Source organism: Trichechus manatus, unplaced genomic scaffold (assembly GCF_000243295.1).
Source record: "Trichechus manatus latirostris isolate Lorelei unplaced genomic scaffold, TriManLat1.0 scaffold00080, whole genome shotgun sequence".
Lineage (NCBI taxonomy): Eukaryota > Metazoa > Chordata > Mammalia > Sirenia > Trichechidae > Trichechus > Trichechus manatus.
Window position 1 is genome coordinate 5,179,338 of NW_004444016.1, and position 22,819 is coordinate 5,202,156.

The 22,819-nt window shown below is 40.5% G+C and overlaps 1 protein-coding gene across 1 annotated transcript in view; it reads right to left on the minus strand.

Moving 5' to 3' along the window:
• The window catches only part of BRD8 (bromodomain containing 8), a 55,597-nt gene that overhangs the window by 18,283 nt on the left and 14,495 nt on the right, over positions 1–22,819 (minus strand). The window contains 21 exon segments of the mRNA XM_023735574.1: positions 1,090–1,152; positions 1,155–1,353; positions 2,365–2,640; positions 6,932–6,976; positions 7,565–7,669; positions 8,920–9,097; positions 9,474–9,542; positions 9,739–9,831; positions 10,021–10,235; positions 11,020–11,066; positions 11,275–11,368; positions 11,659–12,108; positions 12,483–12,763; positions 13,158–13,367; positions 14,257–14,401; positions 15,553–15,689; positions 18,113–18,177; positions 18,606–18,686; positions 18,809–18,931; positions 19,489–19,538; positions 20,461–20,530. Of these exon segments, the coding sequence (XP_023591342.1) occupies positions 1,090–1,152; positions 1,155–1,353; positions 2,365–2,640; positions 6,932–6,976; positions 7,565–7,669; positions 8,920–9,097; positions 9,474–9,542; positions 9,739–9,831; positions 10,021–10,235; positions 11,020–11,066; positions 11,275–11,368; positions 11,659–12,108; positions 12,483–12,763; positions 13,158–13,367; positions 14,257–14,401; positions 15,553–15,689; positions 18,113–18,177; positions 18,606–18,686; positions 18,809–18,931; positions 19,489–19,538; positions 20,461–20,530 (2,996 nt within the window).

Here is a 22,819-nt window from a genome sequence, read left to right on the forward strand (position 1 = left end):
ACAAGGGAAGTATTAGCCCAAGAGACAGAAAGGGCCACATAAACCAGAGACTTCATCAGCCTGAGACCAGAAGAACTAGATGGCGCCTGGCTACCACCAATGACTGCCCTGACAGGGAACACAACAGAGGGTCCCTGATGGAGCAGTAGAAGGATGGGCTGCAGAACTCAAATTCTGGTAAGACCAGACTTAATGGTCTGACTGAGACTGGAGAAACCCCAGAAAGCATGGCCCCTGGATTCTCTTATCAGCCCAGAAATAAAACAATTTCCAAGGCCAACTCTTCAGACTGGGATTGGACTGGACTGTGGGACATACAGTGATTGTTGTGAGGAGTGTGCCTCTTAGCTCAAGTATATACAAGAGACTAAATGGGCATCTTCTGTTCGGAGGTGAGATGGGAAGGCAGAGAGGGCTAGGAGGTGGTTGAACGGACACGGGGAATCAGGGGTGGAAAGGAGGAGTGTGCTGTCACAGTATGGGGAGAGCAATTAGAGCTACATAACAATGTATATATAAATTTTTGTATGGGAAAAAATAAAAAATAAAACTTTGTTTAAAGAGGAAAAAGAAAAAAAGAAAGCAGGCTTAACTAGAGCTGAGTCAATGAATTCTTGTTAATAGTCTTGCTGGTGAACTTTGAACCTATACCCCAAGAAAAAATAAAAAAAACAATATTTACTCAATTCCAGATGGATACTATAACCTTTAAAAATTGCTATCACTTGTGGTTCTAGAAATAACTGGCCTAGCTGGTCAAATAACATACATAATGATAAGGGAATTTTAAAATTAACTGATTGCTTACTATGGGCCAGGTACTGTGCCAAGTGCTTTACATGATTTGTCTCATTTAAAGTTCACAGAAAACCTACAAAGTAGAGCACTGTTATCCCATTTCAAGGAGAAAACTGAAGTTCTAAACAGTCCACTAACACGCCTAAGGTCACATTGGTACTAAAACCAGGATGTGAACTCAAGTAAACTATAACTCTCTGGAGATAGCCTATGCTCTAACCAACCACTCTGCTTCTGCCGCTCTGTGCAGAAGACCCAACCAGACACCTGGTTTATGTTACTTACTTAAGTCTTCGTTCTCTGTGGGTGGTCCCTGAACTGCACAAATATTTGAGGAAGCTAGAGCTACCTCTCTCCATTTTCTCCCACTGGCTTCTTCTCAGCTGCCAAGGGGTTTACCTTTGCCGAAAGCTCTTCAGTCTCTCTGCAGGGCTCTCCTTCTCCTTCAGTAGTTTCAATTTCCTTTCCCTTTTGTTGTCTGGTGCCAGATGGAGGGTAGCAGCCTTCACTCGATTCTTTGCTGCTAATGCACAATGGCTCCATTAAATAAGCTACCTGCAATCATAGTTTATTATTAGATGTATAGGAACACCAATGGGAATCACTATCCATATATCAACAACGCCAAATGCTTACACATGACTAAGTCTGAGATGGCAAAATAGACTTAATGAATTCATTCACTTAAGATTTAACAAACATGCTATATACACATGGCACTAGGCTAGTTGCTGGAGACTTAACAGTGAACAAGACATGGTTCTTGCCTCTTTAAGGTGCTTATGTTCTAATCTTTCATCTGAAATGTCCATTCTGATCAACTGGGAGTGGCTGCCAAGAAAACTGTTGAAAATATTGTCTGCCACGGACACTGCAGAGAGAACTGGCAACACAGAAACTGTATGCAGTAAAACCTGTGAAAGCCAGAACCTGTGTAAGAGAAGGAAAACTCAAGTATTTTCCATTAACAGAGAGCAACAGAAAAGTGTAAGACTGTACCTTGTCAAAGGCGGAAAACTTGAGACCTGGAAAAACAAGGCAGTCCCATCAAGTTCAGGCTCTCACAGGTTTCACTGTACTTGCCAAACTTAATCTAAATTCTCCTGAATGTGTTCAGTTCTAGCATAAATATAAACTCTCTGTCCAGTTCTATTTACTTCTGGTCCTCAACCCTTAACCTTAAGGACACTTAAAAATACTACCTTGAAGTTCTAACCACATTATAAGCTTCAAGGATAGTTCGGGCAAGTGTAACCTCCCATGACTCTGAAAGAATGAATTGCAGAGATACTCGTAAGGCAGTCCTGCATACAGAAATTCCACTTCCTATGACTCAGGTTCAGGTCCCTAATGACTGGGATAGTACAACATCCACTCAAAAAGTACATATTTAGCAAATATTCTATGCCAGCACCAAGTGCTGGGGCACTGTGAAAAATTTAGTCCCTGCCACTGTGTTATTTATACTCTGGAGGACAGAAGTAAGAGTGGAAGAAACATGGAAGGGTAAGCATTCTTAGATAGTTGAGGGTTTTCCAACTTTTGGGAATAATGACTCACCATTACCTCAGAGAGAAAGTGAAGGAGGTTCTGGTGGCTGACTTGCTCTGCCTCTTCCTTAGACTCCTCACTGCCTCCATCCCCAAGCAGCTCACTAGGTTCTCTCCCTGGGCTGCTTTCCTCTAGTTCCTCAGCCTCTGGCTCCTCGGTTTCCCTCCAGCTGCCCACATCCAGATCCAGACTGGAGTCCCATGAGCTGAAGAGTGACCTGCAGTCGTTGCTCAACTCAGAGTCAGTGGGATAATCTTGTTCAGAATCCAACCAAACCCACTCACGACCCATCTGTAAATACACAGAGGAAAAAAAAAAAAAAGGCATTAAATCAACTCATTATTCCTAAAGCATCTCCATCTTCCAAGTTCAACAGAAAGATAAAACTAAACCAAACCAGTTGCTGTTGAGTCAGATGTCACTCATGGCAACCCCATGTATGGCAGAGTAGAACTGCTCCAAAGGGTTTTCAAGGCTATGACCTTTCAGAAGATCATCAGGGCTTTCTTTGGAGGCGCCTCTGGGTGGGCTAGAACTGCCAACCGTTCAGTTAGTAGTTGGATGCTTAACTGTTTGCTGTCACCCAGGGAGTCCTAGCAGAAAGGGGCTAATATTTCTACTAATTATTAGGAAGAAAAAAAGCTAGCTGAAGGTGGGAAATATCAGGAGACTAAATGATGTGTTATTGGGAATGAAGAAGCAGCTACATGTCTAATAGTGTAAGAGACAGACAACTCAATAATAAAATATTGTTACTTGATTTCCTCATACTCATCCCAAAAGAAGAGAAAGAATTGAGTATAGCTAGGTTAACAGGATTCCTCTCCCCAAAGTGTCCCTTAAATTCAACTACAAGGCAATAAACCTGAGAGGACAAGGAATGTTTTTCTCAGTGTACACACATTTTTAATCTATCAACCATCAAACCCTCAAAACACACTTTATCTTTGATATCCTTCTAGTCAAATCCAACTGTCATTTCTCACAATGGAAGCAGCAATATCAAAGCTTTTAAAAGGTATTTTCCCTTGCTTTCATTACACTATACTATCCTGGTTTTCTTACCCCTTTGTCCTCACCCTTTTACAACTTTCAATCCTAGTCTTCTGTGTTCTTGTTTGGTCTTTTGCTTACTAATACATCCTCAAAAAAATGTATATACTTTGAAGTTTCAAGTTTGATCTCTTTTCGGATGACTCCCAAATCTCTCCAGCTTTACCTTTTATTTGTATTCTGGTCTCATTTCTCTATGTATTCAGGTAAATACTTTTAGATACCCTACCATCTGCTTCAACATTTCCAGAACTAAAATCACTTTTCTTCCTGAAAATCTCCAAAATTTGTTTTTTCAAATTTCCTCATCATCACTATTTTCTTAATCTACAGAACTCACAATCTTTTGATTCCTTTTCAGTAAGCAAGTTCTCAATTCTTTGCAAGATAATTTTTCTCATTGCCCATCCTTTGTTACTGAACAAATGCTATATAGTCTTCTGGTTGGTTTCTCTTTCATCCAATCTGCTCTCGACAAATTGTCTCCCTACTCAAGGTCTTAGATGGCTATCATCCTTAATAAATATGAAATTTCCAACCTGCCACTCATACTGCCCTATTTTGTCCCCCTGATCTGGTACCTCACTGTTTCTTAGCATCTTCTAGCATGTCTCCTTATTGTCCCAACCAAGACGATGCTTTCAACGCTTATGGCTGCTCTACCAACTCAAAACCTATATCCCTTAACACCTACCTCTTCCACAAACTTTTTCAAATTTTAGTCCTTCAGTGCTTACATCACATACCTGTCTGTGGATTGCTTTGGGAATATTCTCTAGCTATTTCATTTCCCAAGCTTTAACTCCCGGACTGACTGAACTCCTTCCTATCACCTCACAAACAGTGTATATCCTACACCCTTAGCATCCTAAGGAGGTTTATAAATCATTCTATTTAAGGCAAAAAAGATCCGTAACTTCTTTTTTAAACCCATCTTACTTAAGAAGGTTCAAAGTATAATACCCTATTAATCTATGTTTTTATAATAAAAGTGTCATAACTAGTTTATTTCACTAATGAGTTAACAGAAGATGGAATAGAACTCAGATAATAAATTTGATAACTCAAACTGAGTTTAGCATTCAAACAGCAATGCAAAGAATTCTAAAATGTCCAAGGGTCCTATGAATAGAAACAGATGGGAAGAAAATGGATATCCTACAAATACCATCTGCAAATGTAGTATTAAATGGGATGTATGCTCCTGAAATAAAGGTTAGTGCTATCAATGTCCATACTCTAGTCTTTAAGCAATGTCATGAACAGAACTCTGAAATCTGAAAACCTTAAGTTTTTCCAAACACTCATGGAAAGCTGCATAGGATAGTCTTTATTACACAATGCCAACACTTTTAAACATTAATTCTCAATTACTTTCCATAAGCTGTAGTATGAAAAGTTCATATTTATAACATCACATTACCCCTCTAACAATCTCATTTCCACAAATGATGAGACAGTTATACAGAAATCACAATCTCTCTCTCTCTCACACACACACACAAACACATCAAAAGCTGAAGTCTTCTTTTCTTCCAGAGTTTATTGTATACACACACTTCACAGGTTTTTAAAAAGTCTGTACACTTCACAAGACAGTACAAACTAGCCACAATCTGCTAGCTACACATTAGGACATTAACACAGCCCACAACTGTTGCCCTAAAACAGGCAAATGGGCTACTCCAACTCTCTAAGAGAGATTTTCCTAGCTCATGTCACATTGCCCAGGTGCCTCCTCTTCTGTAACTTCCACTTCTGGATCTGGGCCCATGAGCCCAAGCTCTATCTTGTTTACTTCTATTCAGGTTCAGCTCAAAGAAGGTACTCTGAGGCTTCACTTTTTCATCTTCATATCCGCTTCAATGGCACAGCGGCGCCCCCTGGTTCCCCCATCCTAGATGGCAGGCAGACAAAGAAAGGGAACATGAGTGAGTTGGTTAGGAAGAGAGAAGGCGCAACATGAAGAATGCCTGGGATTTGGTTTCTTGGGGACGGGAGAGAATCAGTAGAAAAGTCCAGGGATATGAGAGGGCATATTTCTGTCTTTCCAAAGATTGGTTAAAGAGCACCTGGTAGCTTATGAGAGGAAATGTCAGACAGAGTATTTTGCTCATACCAACCAGAGGTTGCTGGAATTCACCTGGGGTCCCACAGAATGACTATCAGTCATCCCACCCAGGTCCCAAATCATGTGCAAAGGAACAGGAAGAGTAAAAGAAAGGTGGGAGAGTCAGAAAGGGCAGTGGATAGTGAGATTCTTGGCTAACGTACCTGTCCAGCTGTTCGTCCCTATAAGAAAGGCCTTTCCTGCAGACTGACCCTGGCACTAGTTCCCTAGCACCTCCTGACAGTTGCTTTCCATGAGATCAGGACAATCAGAAGGCTTCTTTCCATCTGCTGCTCTCTCCCTGCAGCCCAGCTCCTTCATCTTGTGCAATACTTTGCTGTCTTCGATAGATAAAAGTTAGATCCTATTAACCAGCCTTGCAACAGCCAGCCAACTGCTCGGGGATCCAGAGTCACTGTTGCAGGCCGGTAAGAAAGAACAGAGATTATAGTGTTCTGTCTGTGGTACAGGCTAGAGGCCTGTAGACAAGATGAACTAGTGAACACTTTTGCTGGGCCAGGCCATTTTTATATGCAAGGACTCTAAAATTTTTAGAGTTCAAGAACACAAGCTGCCTGTGAGGCAACAGTAAGAATAAAAATACCACCTTGCATTTGTGTAACACTTTAATTTTCTTTCCAAGCCATTTCCATACCTATTATCTCATTTTATCCTCACAACATCCCTGTGAGGTAGGCTGGACAGGTACCTCATTATATTAGCTCCATCACACAAATGAAAATAAGGCCCCAAGAGATTATCTGATAAGCTTAAGATCAGTAGTTTTCTAGCCTGACGTCCCTTCCACTACATCATATCTCACTGCTTGATAACGAGCAACAGAGTCAGAGGGTCATTTAATTCATGCAGGGAAAGAATGTAAGTCTTTAGAATAGCTCTATTAAGCTTCTCTCTAATTCTTCCAGCCATTAATGTATGCAGTGGTCACTGTTACTGAAATCTTTAGTATAAGTTTTACTAAGTGTTTGTGTGTCAGGCAGTAGTCTTGCAACTTAATTTTAGGAGAAGAGAAAGACTATGTGCCAAATATTTGCCAGTATGACTTTTAAAAAGCCAGCTTAGCAGCCGCTGCTCTGAACAATCTTCTGTTTATAACATAAGAACTGGCAAAAGGTGGAGGCAAGAAACGAGAGGGAAATGCATCCTAGATCCTTTATCCCAATACCTCACACTTCAGCCCAGTAATCTCCTAAACAATCCCTACCCAGCTCCCACACACACACATGCAGGAAGAACAGGAATGCAGAAGAACAGACAGTTTCTTATTCAATGACCTGAATAAACAGACGTTGAAGACACTGCCACAGTCTGCACATTGGATTTCCCTCTGCACCCACCCCCAGAAGGAGCTGAGCATGTTTGTGGCAACACCACCCCTGGCAGCCATTCAATACTTACAAAGAGAGAGAGAAGGAAGGCAGGAGAGCCCATGGGGACACTGTCCTGTTAGAGGACAAACAAACACTGATCAGGTTCCATGGAAACTCTCAGCCGCAAGCAACCCAAACCTCAGGACAGAGACACAAGCACCATATACACAAAGACAAATTTAAAAACTCAAGAACAAGAGGAAAGAGATCCAAAAGCGATCCAGCCATTATGTCTCTGGAACCGAAACTGATGGACCCCAACTGCTGCAAGCTATTTCCCCCATCTCAAGAGCATTCTCCCAGAGGAATTAATAATTCATTCACTCAGCTCAGTTTCTCCTGTGGGGTGAGACCCCCAGTCACAGCACGTATCTTCAGTGTTTGGATGGAAGCAAACAACCATCACGCTAAAGAGAATGCCAGGGATTTGGGGAGTGGTCTACGTAACACACAGACACCTGAAAGTTTCTAATAGAAATAACTTCTAAATTAGTCAGAAATCCAACTGATTATAAGTTACCAAAGTCCTAAAGACCTACGTGTCTTTACACCACTGGAATGTAGAAGCCTGGCAGAACAAAGAACTAACATAAGGTTCTTGGAAGTTTCAGACTTCTATCACTGGAACACTGGTTAAAAGGCTCTTCCCTGGTCTCCTCACCTTCTCTGAAGAATCCTGTTTACGGGTAGAATCTCTCCCTCGAAGACTTTTTGCACTGATCCCAGATTCAGATGTTTGCATAATCAACTGTGTGGCCAGGAATTGCTGTAGGGAGAAGAAATCGGATTTGCTCTAGAGACTTGATCGAGTAGGGAAGAATTAAGACACTTTAAGCTTTGTAAACAGGGCTCTGTATGGTACCCTTTTGCAAACAGCACTCAAATCCTTCTTATCTGGGAGTTCAACACATTAGGTTTTAATTCTAGTTGTCATAAGCATTAGATTTTTAAAGAATCTAAAAAACCCAAATGGACCTAACTTCTTTGGGCTATAATATCAAAATTTCTATACTTTAAAAATGGGAAAAGGCCTTTTAGCTCAGTGGTGAAGTTACCTCCAAGGTTCACTGTACAGCCTGGGAGTGGACACCCCACGAAAACCATGAGACTAACGAGGTACAGGAGTCCAGTGACAAGGGCCAGAAGGCAGAAGGGGACAAGGAAGCTGGTGATAGGGAACCCAAGGTTGAGTAAGGATATTGTTGATGTGTTGTGAGATGTTAACCATTGTCATAGGGCAACATTTGTAGTAACCGTTAAATGAGAAACTATTTTGTTTTGTAAGCCTTCATCTTAAGTGAGAATAACAGCACAATTGGAAGAGCGTAGTCAATGTCACTGAACTGTGTATGTAGAAATTTTTGAAACGGTGTATCTTTGGCTATGTGTATTTTCACCAAAAAAAAAAAAAAAAGGCTGAGAAGTTAGAGGGTTAATATGTTGTGGGGTTGTTAACCAATGTCATAAAACAACATGTGTACTGCTGTTTCATGAGAAACTATTTGTTCTGTAAGCCTTCACCTGAAGTACAATAAAATATAAAAAAAAAAAAAGGGAAAAGGAATAAAAACAGGATGAACTTAAGATTATCAAGCAATTTAATTTATTTGGCTGACTCTGCAGAGATAAATAACACTTAAGTTCAGTCTTCCAAAGGTTGACTGGTAATGCAACTACAGGATAGTAGGTTATACGTGATGAAAGGGTAGGGAAAAGAAACTATTTGTTGAGTGCCTACAATGTACCAGTGCTTAACATAATTTAAAAACTATGCATTCACCATTTTATAAATAAGGAAACTGAAGTTATTTGCCCAAGAAAGATAGACTACCACAACTCTTTTACTAAACCAAAGAAAACCAGTATGAATTCCACAAGAACAAAATCTTAAGCTTTTGTGTCCCTGATGGTTATTTCAAGTAAAAGCCACAGAACCCCTTCCTATCACCAGTATGAATCCTTACCATGAGCATTTTCATTTCATCCTTGCTATAACACTAAGGATTTTCAAAGTACCTGGATCTGCTCCAAGACATCTCGCTGCATCTCTACTGCCATGTGATAGACATCGTGGTCTGAGCTATTGTACATTACAGCATTCTGGAACATCAGCATGATGTCACGCTGAAACTCAGCTGTGCTGCGGATCAGTCCATTTTCAATGTTCTTCTTAATAGTTGACAAATCCATAGGCCTAAAAGGAGAACAGGTATAAATGACAGTGGAGGAGGAAAGAGGACTCACCTCAATATCTGAAAACATCGTCACCATATATGCCTTCAGTCCCAGCTGGAAGGACTCAAAACACAAACTCCTCACCCCCAAAAATACACTTAACCCAAAAAACAAAGTCAGTCTGTATAACAGGTATTGAGAAAGGTAATAAAGGAGGTTAATTCTTTTAGACTATCAGTGGTTATCCAGCCACTGGAATGGTTAGCTTAGCACCTGGTCACCTTTACTCGTATCAAAAACATTTGCTTTAAACTTACTATCTAAAGCAAAAATTCACTAAGACTTGACAACTAACAATCTAGGCAAGTCAGCATGTTGGACAGACCGTGGCTTACCTCTGCACAATGCTGTGGTAGCCAGGTGCTATGTCATCCGTTACAGGCTGCAGGAAGACATTGGCATACCTGTCCAAAAAGAGTAAGTTGCAATTATTGACCTATTCTCCAAAAGCACAGATGAGAGAACTTGCTCTAAGTAGCTGAAGGTTTTAAAAGCCAACTCTAGCAGTCCCATATAAGCCTACTTAGACTTTTTTCTAGTCACCAACAATGAGGAGGAGCAGGAGAAAATGTTCCTACTGAACTGGGAAAGTTCACTCACCTATGATTAGCTGCAGCTCTCCATACAAGCATGATGGCTTTCTTCCAGATTTTCTGTGCCTGAATGGCTTCCTGATCCTCACTACAGACAGAGCTGAAATAAAAAGATACAGGAGTCTCACTAGGCGTAAGCTCAAAAAAAAAAAAAAAAAAATCCTAATTATTTCTTGTCAAGTATTTATTCCAGGCCAAGAAAGGGAAGATGAAAAAGTAAGACTGAACAAAAAATCCTCTCCGACTTCTTTCAGTGGCTTGACCTCAGAGAAAGAATTTAGATACTCACAACTGTGAAGAAGCAGGGCTGCTGGGGATGGAGTCTGCCAGTGTGTGGGACTGCAGCGTAGCATTGTGGATGCTAAAGCCATCATCACTCTCACTCACAGGAGGTTCATTATCCATTTCTGACAAATAGCCTTCCCCTTGATCTTCTTCCTTGGGCTCTTCTAGGCTGGCTGCTTCACTGACCCCATCTTCCTCCTCATCCTCACCTGGGGCATCCTTAGACACAGTGTTCTCCAGTCAACAAATGCAAGCCAAGCTATCCAGCAAAACGTCATTACATATGTCTTTTGGGTTAGATCAGTTCTAGAAAAGGCCTCACTATGTTTCCTAACTGAGCCCTCTATCACTTATACTACCAACTATTTACAGACACTGATGGACCAAGTAAGGTAATTTGGAACCTGGGCAAAGAGTAAGACCCAGGATCTTTTTAAAAAGAAGGGGGGGAAAAAAAAAAGCTACTTACTTAAGGCTAAGCTAAGAGGCGTTCCTTCTTTCCCCTTCCTCTTGAGAGGAACTCTGACCCTGGGTACAAAGTTATCAAAAATAATTTTTATTTCGTGTCTCATCCGATGGAGCAAGCTCACATCGCACTATTTATAAAGTCTCTGTTACTACAGCTTTAGTAGTTCTAAAAAGAAAATTTTAGGTGATTCTGTATGGACAGTCCTAATTAATACTCTGATTTATAGTATGTTCTTCTGCCTGGCTCTAGTACCCCAATTTACTCCAAATCACTCTGGGTTTATCAAAGTTTCTTTGCACACTACATGCAAAGAAAGGTCTGTGTGATGTTCACAAACTCTTTTAGAAGGGAAGTACATGTAGCCATGGTACTCCCTCCCACTATGCCTGTCCACTACTCCTTTTCCCTATGCAACTCCTTAACAAGTCTCATCTCAAAGAATGAAGATGTAAGTTTACTGAAATTCATTAAAAAGGTAGTGCTACAGGGAAATCTAGTCACATGGCAGGAGGAATAAAGAAAAGTCTGAAATACCTTTATCTGGCTTCCAAAAATAGTCCCTGATTCTTCTTTCAATGAGTCTGCAGAGGAGAGAAAGACTACCTGAAGATTTTTCCACCTTAGCCTTCCCCTTCCTATGGACCGTAACTCCCTGCAGCTCTCCTTTCCGTGCTGACCTGCTCTAACTCCTCTGCTTGCCCACAACCCACAGTCCCTCAGAAGCCAAAGCAAATGATCTCAAGTTAATTAGTTACAGAGCAAAGAGTTCCTTGCCTTATTATTATTTACCTGACATTTCAAACTTGTGCTGAGTCTCAGCCTCTAAAGGATCTTCAATGGGATTTGAGCCATGTGATGGAGACAACAAGCTTTCAGGAGATGCCTGAAGACCAAAGAGAACATATACTCTAAGTACCGATGATCCACTACAGCTCACACTATTCTTCAGTGACAATCAGACTACAGAAGAAATTCTAAGTCCTACCCGTGTAATATGATTCTAACGGTCACCTTAAGAGAAATAGGACAGGTATAGCACTGAACACAACCTATGGGCTCTGGACACATCAAACATGTCAGAAGTCAGGAATCTAATAAGAAAACCAAAAGCCTAAAGTGTCACTTCTTACCTAAAGTATCACCCTCCATCCTCCCAGCCCCTGATCTTAATACCTCTGTCTTCACGGTTGTAAGCTGGGTCTCATCGCCTTTCCCACTGGAAACATCTGCTTCAGCAATCTCTCCAGTTGCAGTACTTCTGGGATCCTCATCTAAGCTGTGACTCCTAAGTTCTGGTGGCTCCATACTTAAGGCTGGAACAACTGCAGCTATTTCAGCCCCAGAAATGCCTTGCTCTGGTTCTGTAGGCTCTACTTTGATCTCAATACTGGGCTCCCTGATGTCCACCAGTTCATGGATTCCTTTGTTTTCCGTTTCCTCAAAGTCCAGCCTCTCTTGCTTGACTGTCATCTCTGGTGCAGGGAGAGGTACTGCCTTGTCCCGCTCCTGTTGGATAGGGTGCTCCCAAGGGCCAGGCAGGGACTGGGGATCATCGTTCTCTTCACAGAATGACAGTGCTGCTTCCACTGCTGCTACATCCAGCACTTCAGGATGATCATCTACCTGTCCCATAATACACAGACTGTTGAAGTCACAAAAGAAAGCCCAAGTCCCTCAATTCTGTTAGCACCAAATAAGATGGCCTGAATCTGCAGTTTCTCTCTCCACTTCCTCCATGTGGTGGAAGCAACCAATAGACAAGTACCTGTCCTGTGCAAGCCAGTAACACAGGATGGCTGGGGAGATGACTAGTATGTCAGTACCAAAAGGCTTTGGGAATACAGAGATGGAGATGAGCAGGAGCAGGAAAGTTTTTTTTTGTTGTTGTTTATTTTTTTCGTTTAAGTAATTCTAACTACCAGAAGCAAGGAGAGGCTAAGGAGGGAAGCCTATGTAGGACCCACGGGAGATTCGTTTGGGTTTTGTTGAATAGTTACCTTGTCCTCAATGATGGCAATGATGTCTCCAACAGTCTCAAAGTCCAGCTCTTCACCTGTGTAAGACACAGCAATATCCATCTTCTCAGCCAGATCTAAATCTTCCTTCCCATCAATGCTGGGAGCCTTTGATCCTCCAGGGGCCTCTGCTACCCCTGATCGGAAACACTCTTCTTTGATAGAATTGATGATCATGGAGATCTCATTGCTATCCATGGAAACGGTCACAGTATGTGGATCCCCCACAGCCTCCATAGGAACACAGTTGTCAGGCTGACTCACTTAATAACAGGAAAAGAAAAGCATCTCAGAATCTTATTAGGTACCAACTGACTACTTGGAGATCATACCAAAGGTGTAGACAGATGTCAAGCACTCATACCTTGAGGCTCAGAAAAACTTATCTTATACCTGTTTTCTTTTCCCCAGTTTTATCTAGAAAGTAAGGTGAGAATCACATTCTTTAGCCCTCTCATATTCATATTTTCCCTCAACACTTAAATGCCCACCCACCTCTTCTTACATCCTTGTTTTTTCTAAGGATAAAGATGGCATATGTCTATGTAGAATAGAAGCATCTAAACTGGAACTGATGCTCTTGGTCATCTTCTCTGATGGAAACTCAAAATGAAATCTGGACCTAGTGACTGCTCAGGGCGTGGGTCAGGGACGCACCTGGAGCTACACTCTCAGGAGTGGAGACAGCCGGAGCAGAGGATGGTGCTGGCAGCGCAGGCATCATGACAATGGTAGCCTGGGACACAGACTCTACAGGGGGTTGCACAAGTTTAACTGGAGGTTCACTGGCAACAGTAGTGAAGGAAGCAAGAGGTGTGGTGAACTGTGTAGGACCAGCTTCTAAAAGCCGGGAAAGAGTGGGAGCACCTAACAGACAAAGAGGTACACAAAATGAGGTAAGAAAGCACATGAAGAAGAAGCAACAGCCACTTTAAGGCTCAATCAAGAAATTTTTTATAGTCTCAAAGGATGAAAGCAATTCTCATGTTGAGTTAAGCTCATTATCTGTATCCTTACCTTCTCCAACCTTATTCAAGAACTACTTCTTCCAAGTTAAGAATGAGCCAAAACACCAGAGCACACAATGTTTTAATTTCTCCTCAGAGGAAATTTTAACAGTAGCAAAAAAAAAAAAAAAAAAACACAAAAAACCTGGTACAAATAAATCTGCCACCTCTGGTAAAGCACAACATGCTGTAAGCCACCCAAGTTCAACACAATTCAAATACCAGTATCTAATGTTTATAAGGTATTTTGTAAAGCTTTTTTTTTTTTCATTTTCTACCTCACTTAATTCTTACCATATCCTTGTGAAATATATACTGAATATCTGCAATTAATAAAAGAGGAAACTGAGGCTCAAGAGTTAAGTTACCTATTCAAAGTCACAAATCGAACGAATGGCAAGCCCAGTTCTCTGGTTCTAAATCTTCTGTTCCCGTTCTACACATCATCTTAGGTTATCTCTAAGTACCCTTCTGTGATTTTGCAAGCCCCAGAAAAGTAGCCATTAACTTCATTATTCCTGTCATCAATATCTATACTGTAGTCACAAAGGGCTATCAATATCTTGAGGATGGAATGAATTTACAAAGTATAGCACTATCTGGTATAATAGGTAAAGTACAGCTCCAAGGTTGGGCTTTGAAACTAGGATTGACAATTGCTTAGTAACAAATCTTAGGAAACCCAAAGCAGGCAATGCTAAGTTCAACATCTCTGAAGTAAAGCAGATAAAGGAAAAGTGGTAACTTACCTGAGGCAGCAGGGGAGGCTGCAACAGTGTTGGGTGTTTGCTGCATCTCCCCACCATGTATCACAGGAAGGACCCCGCCTACCTCCAGGAGGACACCCGTACTGTTCAGATGGCCAGGAGTCACAGCCATTTCATTCTCACTGACCTACCAGAGAAGAACAGAGGTGAAGGCTACACTCCAGGTTTCTATTACTACCACTTCCCAAAAAAGCTCCAGCAGTTGACCACACTTCATGAAAATTAAAAGTTAATATCCATAGAGAATAATTTCAGACCCAAAGGGAATTCTAAACTATAACTTCAAAATTTATTTGACAAGGGTTTTCTAGGGAAGAGAACCAAAATAATTGTGGTTCAGATACCTCAAGACCCAAGGAGTGGTTTTGTTTTATGTTTTTTTTTTTTTAAATTAACAGTTAACTAAGAGATTTTTTCCTCTTTTGAAATTTTTTCCCCCATGTCATATTTTAGGTCCCAGGTACTCCCTTCCAAGTACTAAATCACCACAGCTCTCAAACACCCACAGAAGTCTCCATACCAGTCTGGGGCTAGGAGGCAGGAGGCTGCCCTTCTTCAAGAGCTCTGACAGCAGAGGGGAGGGGGGTGGAGTTGCTTTCTGTCCAAGCATCTTTTTCTGGGGTGAATCATCTGTTACTGGGGTCATGGGGGCTTCTAAGGGTGCAGAGCCTGGAGGAAGGGTGTCAGGAATCCCAGGAAACGAGATGACTGGGGTACTCGGCAAAGTCCCAGGGGTTACCTAAGAGACAACAGAGAACCTTTATCTGACTTCTAAAACTCTGGAAGGTTCCCTACTAATCTGGATGGGTTAGTGTGTCTAAATATTACTTTATTAGTCCTGAGTGGAACTGCCCCAAAACCCTCTACCTTTCCTGCTCTCAGCCATACCTTTCTTCCCCTCCTAATTTTTCTGTCCACCCACTCAAACACACAATGATCCAACCATTCCACCCAGTTTGCCTTTTACAAACTCCTTAACCACTACCAGTACTATGTTTACAAGGGAATTGTCCCTTTTAGCTGGAATTTCATAAGACTAATACACTTAGGAAACAATTCCTTAACATCATCTTTTACCTATTTTTCTAAAGGTCACAAACCTCAATGTTTTTAGGTCCACCCTTATCTTAGAGCACAAAACATAGTAAATTAAGTCTGTAGCATTCAGACCAAGAGAAGAAGTTGCCTCTAAGCCGTAAGTGGTTTCCTCATCACTCAGCTCTGTGCTGGCTTATTGCTCCTTTGCTGGTCAATTCCTGAGGATGGAAATACACTCACCCCAGAGGTGGCCTCGTCCAAAGTGGCAGAAGTCAAGTCCCCAAGTGGATAATCGCCTCCTGGGGAGGCAGAATCTATAGGAGATCGGACCATCACGGTTGGTAACCTCCGAGGGGGTGTTTTTACTGCTTGACGAGCTAGAACAGGAAAGAAAACAATGTCTAAATGTTTAAGATTAAATAAGACAAAATGCTACACTCTGCTGTTATGTAATAAGGGATAAGTAGGGATGTCACATTGCCAAAACAACACGGTAAGTCGGGATTAGAAAGCTTTATCACTTCTCGGAGATGAATAATTTTTACCCTAACGTTTCCTAACAGCAATTCTCATACCACCACTAAACAACTTGTTTAACTATTTAACTATCCAAAAGGTCCTTGGAGTAGGAAAGTGGTTTTAACAGCCCTCAATATCCTTTTCAGCAACTTACTAAGATTCGGCTTTTAACAAGATAGAAAGACTTCACTGGCTCAGAGCAAATGCTTAAGTTCCTCCTTTTATCCAATGACTGAGCTAATCTTTTTTTTAAATTTTTGTTATTGTACTTAAAATGAAGGTCTACAGAGAAAACTAGCCTCTCATTAAACAATATACATATTGTTTTGCGACACTGGTTGCCAACTCCACGACGTGTCAACACTCTCCCCTTCTCGACCTTAGGTTCCCCATTATCAGCTTTCCTGTCCCCTCCTGCCTTTTCATCCTTGCCCCTGGGCTGGTGTGTCCATTTAGTCTCGTTTTGTTTTATGGGCCTGTATAATCTTTGTCTGAAAGATGAACCCCAGGAGTGACTTCATTACTGAGCTAAAAGGGTGTCCAGAGGCCGTATTCTTGGGGTTTCTCCAGTTCCTGTCAGACCAGTAAGTCTTGTCTTTTTTCTTTTTTTTTTTAAATTGTACTTCAGGTGAAGGCTTACAGAACAAATAGGTTCTCATGAAACAGAAGTACACGTTATTTTATGACATTGGTTAACAACCCCACAACATATTAACCCTCTAACTTCTCAACCTCTATTTTTTTTGGTGAAAATACACATAGCAAAAGATACACCATTTCAAAAATTTCTACATGCACAGTTCAGTGACATCGACCACGCTCCTCCAATTGTGCTGTTATTCTCACTTAAGATGAAGGCTTACAGAACAAAATAGTTTCTCATTTAACAGTTACTACAAATGTTGCCCTATGACAATGGTTAACAATCTCACAACACATCAACAATATCCTTACTCAGCCTTGGGTTCCCTATCACCAGCTTCCTTGTCCCCTTCTGTTTTGTGGCCCCCGTCACTGGACTCCTGTACCCCGTTAGTCTCATTTGGTTTTACAGGGCTGTCCACTCCCTTGTCTTTTTTTTTTTTTTTGAGTTAGAATTTTGTTCTAGATTTTTCTCCAGCTCTGTTCAGGACCCTCTATTGTGATCCCTGTCAGAGCAGTCGGTGGTGGTAGCTGGACACCGTCTAGTTGTGCGGGACTCAGTCTGGTGGAGGTCATGGTAGTTGTGGTCCATTAATCCTTTGGACGAATCTTTCCCTTGTGTCTTTGGTTTTCTTAATTCTCCCTTGCTCCAGATGGGGTGACACCAGTGGAGTGTCTTAGATGGCTGTTCATAAGCTTTTAAGACCCCAGACGTTACTCACTAAAGTAGAATGTAGAACATTTTTTCTTTATAAACTATGTTATGCCTATTGAGTTAGATGTTCCCGAGACCATGGTCCCCACAGCCCTCAGCCAAGTAATTCGGTCCCTCAGCAAGTTTGGATATGTCTACAGAGCTTCCATAACCTTGCCTTGGACAAGTTGTGCTGGCTTCCCCAGTACTGTGAACTCTTACCCTTCACCAAAGCTGTCACTTATCTATTGTCTATTTAGTGTTTTTCCATCCTCATCCCTCCCCTCCCTCATAACCATAAAAGGTTGTTTTTTGTGTGTAAACCTTTTCATGAGTTTTTATAGTAGTGGTCTCATACAATATTTGTCCTTTAGTGATTGACTTATTTCACTCAGCATAACGCCCTCCAGATTCAACCACATTATAAGATGCATTGTAGATTCAACATTGTTCTTTATCGTTGCATAGTACTCCACTGTGTGTATGTACCATAGTTTATCCATTCATCTGTTGATGGGCATCTAAGTTGTTTCCATCTTTTTGCTACTGTGAACAACGCTGCAATGAACATGGGTATACATATGTCTACTCGTGTGACGGCTCTTATTTCTCTAGGATATGTTCCTAGGATGACTGAGCTATCTTAATCTTTCTACAGGCTTTGACATCTAAAACCTTAATTATGCTTGATGTCTTATTATCAAGCCATTGTGTCCTCAAAGTCAATTTAAAGTCTAGTGACATCTGAGCAGAGCTCATTTTCTAAGAGATTCTTCCTGGATGCTGAGGAATGTTTTTATTCTGGTAAAAAGAATATGAGAGAGGGAAGTGTGCAGATAAATTGGAACTAGTGAACTCTACAATGCAAAATAGTCTTCCTCAACTGTCACTAACATGCAGTACTATATAGTGAACTGCTAAACAAAGTTACTAGTTTTAGCTTACCCTGATATGCAGCATCTGTAGCCTTCCTCTTTACTTCAGCCTCCTCTTCCTCTAATTTCTTTTTCCTAAAGAGGGAATTAGGGTTAGATGTTAGCCAGCTCTAACTTCTCCGTAGTTCACAGTGCCCTCACAAAGAAATGTTCTGCCAGTACTCTCTGGGGAAAAGCCCTAAACCGTATGTCTTATCAGCAAAACAGGGAATTCGGGTGTACTTCCTCATTTCCAGTTCTTCACCCAGGCAAACCAGGGGCATGTTTAAGTTAGAACTAAGTTTTATTGTCACATGGAAACATTCCATCACATTACCTTCTAGGACTTACTCCCCGCTCCCAGCTACCAGGCCACTCAGTAGCTTTCTCCTTCTAGAATCTGTCTAAAGTCTAAAGAGATGGTAGGTGCAGGAAATAAGCCAAATTACTTGATACGGTGGGGCGAGGGGGTGGTTAAAAAAAAACAAGGAGCACAGATGGAAGAACAGTATTAAATAACCTACATTGCAATGTCACTGCAAAGTTCATCCAGTCTGCTGTCCATGTGTCCAGCTTGAATTAATTCTGCATCTCTTTTTAGCCGCCTGTAGGAAAAAACACAGGTAATAATGGGTTTTTAAATCTGCTATTTAGAAAATTCTGACCAGTACCAGAAGTTTGCTCCTTTTTCCTTTCCCAATCATTTGGCATCCTTTCTGGTAAGTACCTGTATTTTTCCTGCGTTTCCTTTATCACTTTCTTCAATTCCTCAACTCGTTCAGCAGTCAGTTTCCGAACAATGACATCTTCAACAGTTTCCACCACTTCACCCTTTTCACCTCGTTTCCGTCTGGGGAGTAAAAAAAAACCCACATGAGTAAGAGAACATTTGTTCCCAATCTCGCTTACTTTGAGTCTTCTCTACCACCTAATCATAGATAACCTCTGCTACACAGTAGCCTCCCTTATCTACGGTTTTGCTTTCCAAGATTTTCAGTTACTCAGGGTCAACCACAGGTCCAAAAATGTTAAATGAGCAGCATGATGAAATCTCGAGCCATCCTGCTCTGTCCCAACCGGGAACCACACTCACTTTTATTACAGAATGTTGTTATCATTTTTCTATTTTATTAGTAGTTATGGTTGTTAATCTCTTACTGTACTTAATTTATAAATTAAACTTTATCACACGTATGTATGCATAGGACAAAACATAGTATATACAGCATTTTGTACTATCCGAGGTTTCAGGCATCCATGGGGTGTCTTGGGACATATCTCCTACAGATAAAGGGAGACTACTGTACTTTTATCACTCACTTATATAAACCAAACTTCTTCAGTAAACTGTCTCCATGGAGGAGATTTAGCTGCAAACACTTGGTAAACGTCTGGTTTTGTACTCACTTTGGGGTCTCCGTGGTCTCTAAAAGCTCTGAGTACTGGGAAGCACAATGCTATGGAAAAAGGTGGAAATGTAATGAGCAAGCCTGGAAAAGAATGACTTTTCAAAGTTTTAACAGATTAGACTATGGTTTAGAGAGCTGTATGTAGGATGTGAGTGGTTTCTAGAGGACAAACTACTTTTCAATCAAATCAGTTCAACATACAGGTAATCCCTAACTTATGACGGGCTTCCGTTCTGACAACTCTGTCATAAGTCAGTTCTGACTTAAGTGGAAAACCTCTTTTTTTTAATTATCAGTAGTATCTTCATAAATCTTTGTCTTTTGGAATTGGAACATTACATATAAACATATGCAAGTGAACATCTGAGACTGATAACATCAGCAAATTATGCACTGCAACACTGTATACAGTAAAAAACAGAACAGTAAGTTTGGTTCATGGTAACTCGAATGTCGTAAGTTGGGGACTACTTGTAACAAGTACCAGGAAACAAAAAAGGGAGTCTTCTGGCCTTGACTGTGTATTTTTGGGAGAAGATAATTAATAGCCAATGTTAATAGCTAATATCTACTGAGCAGACAAGGCACTATGCTAAATGCTTTACAGGTATTGCTTCAATTAAATCTTTACAACAGTTCTGAAACAACACTCTACTTTACAAATGGGAAAACTGAGGCTCACGGTCCAAAGATTTTAAGAAGTGGATTCATGTTTGAACCCAGATCTATCTAACTCCCAAACGTGGGCTCTTAACTATTAGACTATACTGATAAGAACAGTTTGTAATATGAGCATACATGGATATACTGGCAAAGAGTAGGAAAACGGAAGAGGCATTCTCAACTATTTTCCCTCTTCATAGTATAAAAGCCTAATTATATACCATGATTAATTAAAGGGCAGGGCCTGGAAGATAACCTAATTCACATCTCAAACACTGCTTAAAAAAGCACTTGCTATGGAACTTACTTTTTGAGAGAACCAGTCTGGAGGGCGGCCAGGTTCTGCAAAGGGCTTGATTGCTCTGCTAACTGATACCCTACAAAATGAGAAAGGCCTTATTATACACCAAACAGAAGGGGAAAAAGGGGGTACGCTGAAAGTTCAAGGTTTGGAGGTTATGGAAAGCATTCTGGAATAAAAAACTGCAGTTGTAAAGTATTCTAGAATATCTGACTGGAAAATTATACAACTACTTGAAAGTTATTTAGAGAGAAAGAGTCACTGCTAAGTAGTTTTTCCTGGGTGATAAAAGTAGGTCTTAGAAACTAGTAAACTATCATTTCTGCTTGGGATGTTGATTTTGCACTGGTTTGATTCTTTTAGAAAAGATCTGTCTTTTGAAAAGCAACTTGTAATATATTCCAGAACCAAAAATATGTTACTGTATTTTAACTAATACATCTCCTGGAAATGTAAGGAAATACTTCAAAATATTTCACAATAAAAACATTCAGAAAACTAGGAATAGTAGGTAACTTCCACTACATGATAAAAGAAGTTTACAAAAAACCCACAGCTTACATCATTCTCAACAGACAACATGATCCCACATACTGAAAATCCCAAAGAGTACACAAGAAAGCTACCAGAGCTAATAAACAAACCCAGCAAAGCTTCAGGGTACATATCAACATGCAAAAATGAGCTATGTTTCTATACACCAGCAACAGACAATCCAAAAAGGAAATTAAAAAAACAACTCTATTTATAATGGCACCCAAAAGAATAAAATAATTAGGAATAAATCTAACCAAGGAAGTATAAGACTTCTACACTGAAAACTAAAACACTGTTGAAAAAATTAAAGGCCCCCAAAAATGGAAAGACACTCCATGCTCATGGATTGGAAAACTTACCATGGTTAAGATATCAATACTACTCAGAGCAATATATACATTCAACATAATCCTTATCAAAATTCCAACAGTCCTTTCTGCAGAAACAGAAAAGCTGATCCTCTAATGCGTATGGAATTGTAAAAACCAAAACCGGTTGCCATTGAGTCAATTCTAACTCATAGCAACCCTATAGGACAGAAAAGAACTGCCCCACAGGGTTTCCCCAAGGCTGTAATCTTTATGAAAGCAGGTTGCCACATCTTTCTCTTGCGGAACAGCTGGTGGGTTCGAACCGCCAACCTTTTGGTTAGCAGCCGTAGCCGAGCACTTAATCACTGTGCCACCAGGGCTCCTCATGGAATTGAAAGGAGCCCCCAAAAGCCATAACCATCTTGAAAAATAAGAACAAAGTTGGAGGACTCACATTTCCCAATTTCAAAACTTACTACAAAGCTACAGTAATCAAAACACTTTGGTACTGCCATAAATATAGACATATGGACCAATGGAATAGAATTAAGAGCTCAGAAATAAACTCATATATCTAGGGCCAATTCATTTTCAACAAGGGTACCAAGACAATTCAATGGGGAAAAAAAATGGTCTCTTTAATAAATAGTGTTGGGACAACTGGATCTCAACATGAAAAAAAGAATGAAGTTGGACCATACCTCACACCACATATGAAAATTACTCAGAATCAATCAAATACCTAAATATAAGCACTAAAACCAGAAAACTCTTAGAAAAAAAATATAGCGGCAGGTCTTCATGGCCTTGAATTTGCAATGGATTCTTAGATACAACACCAAAACAACAAAAGAAATAAATTCTACTTTAGCAAAATTAAAAATTTGTACATCAAAGGGCATTAAGAAGAAAGTGAAAAGACACCCTACAGAATGCAATATCTGGAAATCATATATCCGATAAGGGTGAAATACATAAACACTCCTATAACTCAACAACAAAAGAAAAAAAAAATTAAAAACGGCAAAGGACTAGAATAGATATAGAAATGGCCAATAAGCACATGAAAAGATGCTCAACATCATTAGCCAATAGGGAAATGCAAATAAAAACCACGAGATACCACCTCATACTCACTAGGATAGTTATCTTTAAATCTTAAACCAAAAATAATCCCTCCAAGTCTTCTTTAAACCAAACAATAGTTTCGCTTAATTAGTAAAGAATGCCTGCCTTGCACACTGTGCTCTTTTAAGAACTATCTATTGGGATCAAATTGACAGCAGCATCTCCAAAAGAGAAAATCTAGCGGGGCAGTGAGTTTATGTTAATGAGGGAGGTCCAATTCTGAAAAGGAGAGTGAGAACGGCTTTACAACTTGAAAAATGTAACCAGTCTCTGAATTGCACATGTAGAAATTGCTGAATTGGTGTTTGCTGTGCTATTAGGAGCCCTAGTGGCACAGTGGTTAAAGCGCTCAGATGCCAACCAAACGGTTGGGCTTCGAACCTATCAGC